The sequence below is a fragment of the Lipomyces japonicus genome (assembly GCF_038497905.1).
Source record: "Lipomyces japonicus strain CBS 7319 unplaced genomic scaffold V1514scaffold_15, whole genome shotgun sequence".
In the NCBI taxonomy this organism is placed as follows: Eukaryota; Fungi; Ascomycota; class Lipomycetes; order Lipomycetales; family Lipomycetaceae; genus Lipomyces; species Lipomyces japonicus.
In genome coordinates, this window is record NW_027117827.1 from 261747 (window position 1) to 273037 (window position 11291).

At 39.1% G+C, this 11291-nt stretch overlaps 5 protein-coding genes across 5 annotated transcripts; 2 read left to right on the plus strand and 3 right to left on the minus strand.

Annotated features, from left to right (window-relative positions):
• Positions 1-160: 160 nt before the first annotated feature.
• V1514DRAFT_329739 (major facilitator superfamily domain-containing protein) lies at positions 161-2303 on the plus strand. Its single transcript, XM_066927388.1, has 2 exons — positions 161-818; positions 877-2303. Exons 1-2 carry the CDS (start codon positions 531-533, stop codon positions 2209-2211), a joined length of 1623 nt encoding a protein of 540 aa, XP_066783905.1. The 5' UTR covers positions 161-530; the 3' UTR covers positions 2212-2303.
• On the minus strand, positions 2223-3407 carry V1514DRAFT_347237 (WD40 repeat-like protein; the record flags this gene model as incomplete). The annotated part of the gene is made up of 3 exons (XM_066929291.1): positions 2223-2888; positions 2940-3264; positions 3313-3407. The coding sequence occupies 3 exons, from the start codon at positions 3405-3407 to the stop codon at positions 2223-2225; spliced, it is 1086 nt and encodes a 361-aa protein (XP_066783906.1).
• Positions 3408-3595: 188 nt separating this feature from the next.
• On the plus strand, positions 3596-7326 carry V1514DRAFT_329740 (P-loop containing nucleoside triphosphate hydrolase protein). Its single transcript, XM_066927389.1, has 2 exons — positions 3596-3986; positions 4045-7326. The coding sequence occupies exons 1-2, from the start codon at positions 3697-3699 to the stop codon at positions 7034-7036; spliced, it is 3282 nt and encodes a 1093-aa protein (XP_066783907.1). The 5' UTR covers positions 3596-3696; the 3' UTR covers positions 7037-7326.
• Positions 7076-8434, minus strand: V1514DRAFT_329741 (MoaB/Mog domain-containing protein). The gene is made up of 3 exons (XM_066927390.1): positions 8080-8434; positions 7577-8022; positions 7076-7500 (listed from the first exon to the last, which is right to left on the minus strand). The coding sequence occupies exons 1-3, from the start codon at positions 8242-8244 to the stop codon at positions 7176-7178; spliced, it is 936 nt and encodes a 311-aa protein (XP_066783908.1). The 5' UTR covers positions 8245-8434; the 3' UTR covers positions 7076-7175.
• A 96-nt stretch (positions 8435-8530) lies between these two features.
• V1514DRAFT_44240 (uncharacterized protein) lies at positions 8531-10073 on the minus strand. Its single transcript, XM_066930017.1, has 3 exons — positions 9936-10073; positions 8758-9840; positions 8531-8685 (listed from the first exon to the last, which is right to left on the minus strand). Exon 2 carries the CDS (start codon positions 9603-9605, stop codon positions 8889-8891), a length of 717 nt encoding a protein of 238 aa, XP_066783909.1. The 5' UTR covers positions 9606-9840; positions 9936-10073; the 3' UTR covers positions 8531-8685; positions 8758-8888.
• Positions 10074-11291: the final 1218 nt, after the last annotated feature.

An 11291-nucleotide genomic window follows, 5' to 3' on the forward strand; every position in this document is an offset into this window, starting at 1 on the left:
TAGTAGCAACAATTTCAATTTGATGTTATTTTCGTATTGGTGTGCCGCAAAAGGCCAATTTTAAGACACTTTTACAAATACATTGAGGGATTATATATAGTTTTTTAACTCATTCATATTTATTCACAATAATTTGCAAATTATTAAAAAAACATACGTTATCTGTGTTTATCTGTTAAGTGATACACTCATGTTTTTTTTTTAAATCATAGTTATTGGTTTGTTAGAAAAGGCTGTTACCATACATTCTATTTACGGAAACATAATTAAGTGTTGGAGACAATGATGTTACTTCAAAAATGCAGACGATAAGAAATTCATTTATTTAAGGTATTGCCCGTCCGTGCAGACATCTAAGCGCTTATCAGTGCCACACTGACATGGGTATGCGCTGATCACTAAAGTTCTGCATATGATATCGCCATAATTGTAAATCATAATTTTTGTCAAAATTAGCCATCATAATCATAAAAAATTATAAGTATCTGCAGTAAAGCCTTAAAAATATCCTGGTTGTAGATATTATCAAAATGGGTTCTGGGTTCTGGAAATTCTGTAGTGACAAAACTGTTACTTTGGATATGATCAATAAGGATCCAAGTTGTGATCCTTATTACGACCCCCCTGATTGGGTGTGCCCTAAATGGAGAAAGACTTTGTCTTTCTTTTGGGAGTCAATTGCCAAACCACCTGGGGAGAGACGTTATGTTAATAAGCTTGATCGTGGCCTTCTCTTTTATCTAATGCTGTCATATATGGTCAAGAGTTTAGACCAATCAAACATTTCTAATGCGTATGTCTCTGGGATGAAAGTAGACGTGAGTAATTTATATACACTAAAAATTAAAAAAAAAAAGCAATGCTAAATTTTGTTAGTTGCACTTGTATGGAAACCAATACAATTATTTCACTACTTTGTTCAATGTTGGATACCTTATCGGATCTGTGCCGGCTCAAATATCATTGTCATGGGCGCGTCCTTCCATTATGATCCCATCTTGCGAGATATTTTGGACCGTGTGCGTTATGGCTATTTCGAGGGCATCGTCCGCAAAATATGTTTATGTTTTTCGATTTTTTCAGGGATGCATGGAATCTATTTGCTATCCCACCATGATGATGATCATTGGATCATGGTACAAGCCGGAGGAAATTGCCAAGCGAGTCGTAATTTGGGACATGACATGGTCCATGGCATCCATGTTCTCAGGATACCTTCAGGCTGCCGTATACACAAACCTTAATGGCGCGAGAGGAATCGCTGGTTGGCAATGGCTCTTCATCATTGACGGAGTTATATCATTACCCATTGCCTTGATAGGATACATTATTATTCCAGATTTTCCAACGACTTCTAGAGCCATTTGGCTAAATGAGAGAGATATTGCCTATTCAATTGCAAGAATGACTGATGTTGGGAAAAAGGGAGTAAAAAAAATGACAGTTAAACGCTTCTTCAAAATCTTTACCGGGTGGAGATTTTGGGCATTTATTACTCCATACTCTATTTATATTACCGGTGCAGGTGACTATTTCAACCTATGGCTGTCAAGTATGGACTATTCTGTACAAATGACAAATATCTTACCTACAATAGGTAATGCCGTGGCCTTGGTATCTGCATACTTTTTGGCTATCTTATCCGATCTTACAAGATGGAGATGGCAATTAACAATTATAGCTATTATTCCATATTTATTTGGAAATCTTGTTCTTGCTATATGGCCAGCTTCATTTGCCCTTAAATTTGCGGCAAATATCATACCAAATATCGGCTCTTCATTCTTCTCTCAGTTCATGGCATGGATTTCTGAAGTATTTCAAGATGACACCGAGCTTCGAGGATATCTTCCTGCTATAGGAAATACTATTTGGTATTGCCAATATGCCTGGTTCCCTATTGTCGCATTTCCCGCTAAAGATGCTCCAAGGTACAAATGGGGTTATTGGGCAGCCTTTGGTACGTCAGCTTTGAACATCATCACTATCTACACATGCTATCTTGCATATATGTATGATGTTAAAAGACGAGGCCTAATTCAAAATAAATATGGTCTTTATGTTGATAGAGAAGATCTTCTGGAATCAGACTCTGCTAGTGGCCTGGAAAAAGAGAAAATTAGCGAAGTCATAGAAAGGACGTACGAGGTTCAACCGAATGAGTCCACTGAAGAGGATATTAATTTTGTCGACGAGAAGACTAATCAATGAAAACTTGTGTTTTAATATATTTCCCATAAGCCAATGCGCCCATCTTTTCCACCAACAGCAATCCAATGCTTTTTTTTAATTTTATTTTCGTGTCTTAATAGGATGTTCGATTTCTGAACAACCCTGGAATCTTTTGATTCGAGGTCTGTCGTATAAGCTTCATCTTCCCAAACAGTTTTCCCAAATCTTGCAACTGTGACGCCATCTTGCCTTCCGCCTTTGAACGAAGCGAGCACATTGCATGATTTATAGAGAAATACGCGTACCCTGCCATCCCAACAGGCCACCGTGATTATTTTATTATCATCGCGCACATCCACAGATGAAATACCAGAATGATGAATGTCATTCGTAGAAAGAGATTCGCTTTCGGCTGAAGTTGGAGATAACAAATGCTTGACTAGTTTTGAGTCTGCGCTTGACGACAAAAAGGTATTGTCAATATAATTAATAGACAGCGATAGTAGTGGTTGAGTATGACATTTGTTCGCGTAACAAATTGCTGTTACTGCATTATTCAAAAGTTCGAAAATAATAACATGTCCTGATTCGTATCCTGAAAGTAACTTGGTTCTGCTTGCAAATTGAAGTGTCATTACTATGCCAGTTTTCAAATTATTATGTTTAATAGCTTTGTAAGGTCGCGAAAAGTCAGGAAATAAATCATAGACGTCAATCTAACGTGATTAGCAAAGATTTGTAGGAAAACAAAAAGGAAAATCGCATACAGTATCAGAATCTAAGGTCCCAGGAACTGCAATCCGGTTAGTTTCAACAACAGCTGCTCCACAAAAATTCAAGGCGTTGACATCCATAGACAAGACCATCCAAGGTTTTTGGTGTGATTCTCCGGAGTCGTTTGCGGTTGGTAGCCTGGTATCTAGATTCTGATTTTCAATGCGAAATACATAGATCTTGTTGTCACGCGCATGCGTTAGCAAAAGATCGTCCTTTAGCCAATGCAAAGCAAGTATTACGCCCCGATGAGGCCTGAAAATTGACATCGGCCGTCTAGTTATAATCGACCATTGAATAACCCATCCTTCTTCATCACTGTAAAAGTTAGACAGACCCCAGTCGAAGCACTAACAGGTTAATTACCCAGAAACTAGCCTAGTATTATCAGCGTGAAATGCTACAGACGTTATTGGCGAATTATGAGCTCTTAAAGTCGCTGAAGCTACTGGAATCAACATAATCCATGCAGTTGGGCTGTTTAGTAAGTAAATTATTTTTCAATTCTTAAAATTGAGGCAATAGATTTACTTACCCTACTCAAACATTATTCTCCTTAAAAAAAAGTTTAAAAAAGTTTAAAAAAAATAGAAAAACTATAAAATTAGGTACTATTGATACCAACTCAGAACGCCGCCGGAGCACAATCAAAAAAAAAAAAAAAAAAAAAAAATATATATATATATAAAGCTTGTGTTTCTGATTTTTCCTAAAATTTTGAAGCTGCAAGAGAAAAGAGCACCTTGAATAATGTCGAGACTAAACTCTTCTGCTAATCCGTTTACTCCGCGAGGTCTGCAGAAAACTGCTGCATTTTCTCCCTCCACGTCTTCCTTGTCTACTCCAGCAAGTTCGACTACCTCTCTTTCGTCTCTGGCATCTGGCATTTCGTCTATGTCTGTTTCTACACCTGATTCACCTGCGTTGGATATTCTTAACCAACTGGGCCAAGTATCTTCTCTTGGCTCTGCTCGAGCGCTTGCTGGAGATCTTGCTGAAATTGCTTATGAAAATGGGCCTTCATCTTTGGATTCTTTCGGGTAGGGTCTCATAATTTTTTTTGTCCATGTATTATGTCAGACTAACAGAGGGTTGTAGTATTCTTGAAAAGATAAAATCACTTTCAAAATCGAAGAACGCCCCTTTGATTCGCGAGGTTTCTCTTCTCGTTTTTACTACATTGATCAAGCAGTTCGGCGCTCAGAGTCCTGCTGAAGCTTATTTTGTTCCCTATTTCACTCTTCCCTATGACTTGCTGGCAGACAAAGAAGCAACCGTAAGAAAGGCTGCTCAAACTGCTGCGGATATCGAACTTTCAGTATATCCCGTGGAAGCTTATACAGCTTCCCTTATTCCCCTTTTGAATGAGTATATGAACTCCTCTAGCAAGTGGCAGTCAAAATTGGGAGTATTGAAGCTTTACGAAAAATTTTCTACAATTGTTCCAACTGAGAGTTTGCTTCTCAGCTTTGTTGATATTATTCCAGTATTAACTAACGCTATGCACGATATGAAAGCTGAGATATCGAAGGCGGCAAAGCAGACGACCCTAAATTTGGCAAAAATAATTGACAATTTAGATATTTCGTCTAGACTTCCTTTGATTGTTAATACTATGGCCGAGCCTTCTACTGTTCCGAAAACGGTGCAGACCTTATCTCATGTCACATTTGTTGCTGAGGTTACCGAGCCAGTTCTTGCCATGCTAGTTCCAATCCTTCATCGGGCTCTTAACCAAACTGGAAACTCGCAAGATCTTCTCCGACAAACGGTTATCGTGGTTGAGAATCTTACTCGTTTGGTGCACAATTCTCGTGAAATTAAAGCATTTCTTCCTATCTTATTACCATCTGTGAAAAAAGTCGTTAATACTGCTAGTTTACCTGAGGTCAGAAATCTTGCTTTCAAGGCACTTGCTGTTTTGGAGAACGCCGAAAGCGAACAAGGTGCTAATCATATCTCCGTTTCTGAAGTTACTGAGCGTCTATTATTTGAACGCGATGCTGACATTAAGGTTATCAATTATGTCGCTGGCTTGGTGACGGTTGATATCAACTCGCAAGAATTTGAAAAGATAAAAGACATTGTTATTCCCTACTTCTCTGATAAGGAAAAAACTGAAAAGGCCGCCTTAGACATTGCGAAGTATTACGAAGACCTTCTCAACCCTGAGGTAGTTGATAATTCAGGCGAAGAAGGCATTCAGATTGTTAATGCTAAATTCTCACTTGCTTATGGCGGGAAAATGCTTTTGAATAAGACGTATCTTAGATTATTTAAAGGACGGCGGTATGGTCTTTGTGGCAGAAATGGCGCAGGAAAATCCACCTTGATGAGGGCAATCGCAAATGGTCAACTAGAAGGTTTTCCAGATAAATCGGAGCTTCGAACTTGTTTTGTTGAGCACAAGTTACAAGGAGAGGAAGGGGATATGGATCTCGTTTCTTTCATTGCCAAAGACCCTGAACTTCAGCATGTAGCTCGCGAAGATGTTGCGGACGCGCTTGCTTCAGTCGGCTTTGACGAAACTAGACGGGCTCAAAATGTCGCAGCACTTTCTGGAGGCTGGAAAATGAAACTTGAGCTAGCTCGTGCTATGCTAATGAAGGCAGATATTCTTCTTCTTGATGAGCCTACTAACCACTTGGATGTTACGAATGTGAAATGGCTGGAAGATTATCTTACAACTCATACAGATATCACTTCATTGATTGTGTCCCATGATTCTGGGTTTCTTGATGCTGTATGTACCGATATTATTCATTACGAAGAAAAAAAATTGGCATATTACAAAGGAAATTTGTCAGAATTTGTGAAAGTAAAGCCAGAAGGGAAAGCATATTACACATTAACTGCTTCAAATCTCAAAATGAAGTTTCCGCCTCCTGGAATCCTTACTGGGGTAAAGTCAAATACTCGCGCCATTGTGAGGATGCAGAATGTTTCGTTTACATATCCAGGTGCAAACCGCAGATCTCTTGAAAATGTGTCATGTGCAATCTCACTATCATCAAGAATTGCTATTTTAGGCGCTAATGGAGCAGGAAAGTCTACTTTAATCAAGCTGCTGACGGGCGAGCTTATTGCACAAGAGGGAAAGGTCGAAAAACATCCTAATCTTCGAGTGGGGTATATTGCGCAACATGCGTTGGCTCACGTTGAAATGCACAAAGAGAAAACACCGAATCAATACATCCAATGGCGATACGCTAACGGCGATGATCGTGAGGTTCACATGAAGCAGACGCGTATTATCACAGATGAAGAGAAAAAACAAATGAGCAAGAAAATAGATATCGGAGATGGGAAAGGTCCGAGAAATGTAGAGTGCATCGTGGGTCGACAAAAATTAAAGAAGTCATTTCAATATGAAATTAAATGGGTGGCACATCAGCCAAAGTACAATTCGATGATTAGTCGTGAGAAACTATTGGAATGGGGATTTCAGAAATTGGTTTTAGAGTTTGACGATCACGAGGCTTCCAGAGAAGGTCTTGGCTATCGACAGCTTTCGCCTCCAGTTATCAGACAACATTTTGAAGACGTTGGTTTGGATGGTGATATTGCTGATCACGTACAGATGGGAGGGTTATCTGGTGGTCAGTTGGTTAAGGTTGTTATTGCTGGTGCAATGTGGAACAACCCACATTTGCTTGTTCTTGATGAGCCCACTAACTATCTGGACCGTGATTCTCTTGGAGGACTGGCTGTAGCCATTAGGGAATGGACTGGCGGTGTTGTCATGATTTCACATAATGAGGAATTTGTCGGTGCATTATGTCCTGAGCAGTGGATCGTTGCTGATGGTAAAGTGTTGCAGAAGACTACATCCGCTGTGGCATTGGACAGATTTGAAGACAGTAACAGCCCTGCTGGTGAATCGAATTCAGTGAATGCTTCAACACCTCAACCAGTTGCCTCAGTAACGGATGATTCATCTCCGGCTAATATTAAAATCAAGGTCAAGAAGAAAAAGTTGACAAGAAATCAGCTGAAGGAGCGTGAACAAAGACGAAGATTGCGTCATTTGGCGTGGCTATCGTCACCTAAGGGTACTCCTCATCCTCCTGACACGGACGACGAAGATTAGGGTTTGAATATACGAGAATGGGCAGATCATTAGGCGTTGTTTTGTTGCAACGTAGAATTCATAGCAGAATATAACTATATAACTTTTCTTGATAACATGCTACGTTTATGATAAATAATTTTTAAGATGATTCTAAAGTTTACATTGAGCTGAGCTTTGCTTCACTTTCCATGCTAATCTCTTGCCCTTGAAGATGGTTCTCGATATCAATTACCAAAGTGCGCATTAAATGTATGAATTCTTCTTTGCCAATGATACTAACAGTATTGACGCCTGCAGACATGTGAGGGTATGAACCAATTTTAATATTTTGGTCTTTCACTTTAGATTGAAGTTCGGCCAAATAAGGTGCTATTTCTGATTCTGATTTTTTGGTGGCCACCAAAAGACGATGCTGACGTTGGCACGTCGGAATTTGAGAAAGAATTTTTGCACGCAGGCCGTTAAGGAGACCATTAAAAAGTCTAAGGAAAAATTAGTATTATCCATAACAACAATAAATAACAATTTTCTATAAATAAAATATGACTGGAGACTCACTGAGGAATTCCAGGAAAAATATAAATTTTACCAGAAACGCATGCGACTGGGACCCATGAAGTGTCTAATGGATATGTAACGTTACAGCCCTTTGGCAATTCAGCCATCCTCATCTGAGCCTTATATGCCTCACCATTACTCGGCTCTCGTATTTTTCTCAACTTAGACATTCTGTCCACCGTATCCTGATGAAGAACAACTGGCACGTTAAATGCTTTTGCAATTGATCGATATGTGATATCATCGTGGGTTGGACCAATGCCTCCAGAAGTTACAACAAAATCATAGTTACGAGCAAATCGTTGTGCAGCCTCACCAATTTCATCTTCATCGTCTCCAACAATTTCAATCCGTTTTAAATCAATCCCTGCCTCAAAACAAAACCTTGCGAAAGTGTAGGCATTGGCATCTCGAATCTTACCGTTGAGGACCTCGTCACCAATAATCTATAACCATTACGTAGTTAATCGCATTGAAACGTCCCAAAATAATGTCTTAATTACCAGACAAGCTGCTGTTTTTAAATGACGCGTTTGCAATGATTTTTTTAAAGAATTATTGAATCCATCTGTACGACCATAGTATACTAGAGACTGCGATGGTGGCCGACAATAGCGCTCAAACAGGAAGCGTCTGAAGTGAGAGTGTGCGTCAAAAACAAGTCGCATTTACTCAGTGTACTAACGACAGTAAAAAAAACAAAAATTGAAACAACAAAAATATATATAACTACAATGTATTTATAACTATGCTGTTATTTTGCTCACCCACAATTTTCTTATACGCCGCCGATTTAAAATGACATACAGAGTTTGAACGAAACCGTCAAAAAATTAAATGTCGAATGACTGACTACGTAAGATAGATAGATAGATAATGTTTTAAGACGGTAAATACATGATACAAAATAAGCAATATAAAAACAACATGTAGAATAAATCGAACGTCTTTAACCTCATATACTTTCACTCAAGTGTCTTTTCAACACACATTCAGTTAACTAAACTACCTATCCCGAGGGATGTACCGATTTTTTCGAAAGGAGACAAGAAATAGGACTCATCCCGCACACCACCCAATAGATAACGGCAACCAACAAGTGGCTTTACGTAAGTAATGATAATTGTAAAGCTTTTAACTAACTACTTTTGGTCAACTGACTTATATTTAATAACTTATATTTAATAATTTATATAATTATACACGACTGGAAAGTCTGAATACGCTTCAAAATAGAAGGTAACCGACTTGAAACAAAATAGTCCAACTTGACAGTTTTGAAACAAGATTAATGTATGAAATGATAAGTAATTCACTCTTTGAATTTGACAGTTAAATTTTTTTCAGACTTCATAAAAATACCACCAACACCGAAAATGGTATTCCATTGGTCCAAAATGCTCACTAATGCAGTTGCCACAACTATTTCGCCGCATATTCTCTGCTCGTCAAATTTGAGCTCCCAGATTCTTGTTCCAATCCTTCTTGCACATGCTATGCGTTCTCTAATTTCAGTATTCATTGTGCCTCCTTTGTCAAAAACTCGCTCGAGATGTCTGGTAGATCCTGTCCACTGATACGTGTTGCCATCAGGTAAAATGAACATCCGGTAATGCCCAACTCCGGCAACTACATGACGTATAGATACTAATCCCAGACTATGTAACTTGTCGTCTTGTGCATGAAACAAAATTTCGCTTTTCAAGCCGTTAATACGAACTGTGACTATCGGCCTGGAACTCACTGGTCCCATAATAGAAAATATTACTCCTTGCTCGCTATCCCCTCCGTTATGACGAATAATGCGAAATACTCTTTCACCGGCACGGTTGAAAACATTTAAAAGTTTATTATTTAGTCTATACTGGGGTCGTATTGTATAACTAGTGAGACCTGACTGTGGAAGTTCACGTATTCTTGGCGGAGGTGGGGGGGCTTCATTAAGTTGATTAGTGGCAACAATGCCTGTGATCGTGCCAAGCACTAGTGGAATCATAATGGGAAAAATTATTGCTAATGGAGTAGGCATTGATAAATATATTGAGTAAATATATTAAATGTGGTAGTTGAGCTGCCTGAGATAAACTGGATTGTACCTCAGCTGTCTTTAAAACGCAACATAATACATTTGAATTCGGCCTACACGATGAGAACTACGCATAATTCTTAAACTACTAAATACCGTCGAGTAATTTATTAGTTGTGTACTGGGCTACTATTTATCAATAGTTCAAATATTTCATAATTAGTTACTATAATAATAACTTAAATATGTTAGTATACAACTTCAACAGTTTATGCTCAACCAGCATAATGTAACGACTACGATTATATAATCATAAAATAGCTAAAAACTTACATTCCAATGATTCCATTTCTGAGTCTAGAAAAATAGCTATTGTTCGCTACAAGTGTATGTTATAATGCAACACATCTGGTATAATGATTAGTCGTGACTTTGCTGCATCATGCTTTTACCATGAAGTTACACACGCGTAGCTAGCAACCAAAGCTAAAATGAAAGCAACCAACCGACGGGGTTAAAATACATCATATTCACAAAGTTTACACTAAAGATAACGGAGCGATCATGCACAAAGCAGGCAGAATATAGTTACCCCGTTCGCTTACAGAATTCTTCCGCGTGGTCCTTAGTTGTAACAGCCTCCGCAGAAACTGGTCCAAGTCAAACAAGCAAGGCACAGAAAAGCAAACCAGATATCGTTTTGACTTTCAATATGGTGACATAGGACAGTCCCAAACTGAAATCGTTTATGACCAAGCAGAGGACAGCTTTTGCGATTGCCAATCCTTGGCTCTGGTAAACGATAATCTACCGCGCTAGTCTAAAAAAAACCGCGTTCGCTTACATGGAGGCTTTATTAACGAGAGATACGTGCGTTGTCGTAAGCCTGGAGCCCATAACGTGCTCCAGAAGAAAAACCAGCTTAATTATCAACACCAGACCAAGACTGCGAGAGATAAAGCGCCCGTTCTTGGTTGGGCTCCGTGCAGTCAATGATGATTTTGACAGTACCAAGCGTCAAGCGTCAAGCGTACTGTTGACTAGACTTTGTTGGTCAATACACCTCGACCCCGATGGCAAGAACTTTCAAAAATCTGACGTTCATAGTCAACATAATCTAGCACCCAACAAGAGCAGAAGTTCAGTATGGAAGTTGTCAGCCTTGTCTGTCGATGCTTTTGCAGCACCACTTCCGGAATGTTTTGCTTTGACGCTGAACACAGATATTTCTGCATTTAACGATTCTTAAAGTCATCAACATCTTTGTTCTTAAAGTATAGTCGCAATGATTTATGGAACAAAGCGACATCAAAAGCAAGAACGTCGTCTCTAATATGACTCAACAACATGCTGACCCTTAACATTGCTAAAGTAACTCGACAGTCATCATTATCGGCACCATGCCGTTGCGCCATCAGATGGATGGTTTGTGGAATATGCATATTAGCTTACAGGCACTACCGCAAACAGACGGCAGCTAATAAAAGTTATCACAAGTGATAATGTTCAGCACACCAAACGGTTCAGCACACCGAACGACATGGCCTTCTTGGTAGGAAAATCTCACGTAGAGGGGGTCGGGGTCGGGGGGGGGGGGGGGGCCCCCCCCCCCCCCCCACAACACACAAAACACAAAAAAAAAAAAAAAAAAAAAAAAAAAAAAAAAAAAAAAAAAAAAAAAAAAAACGT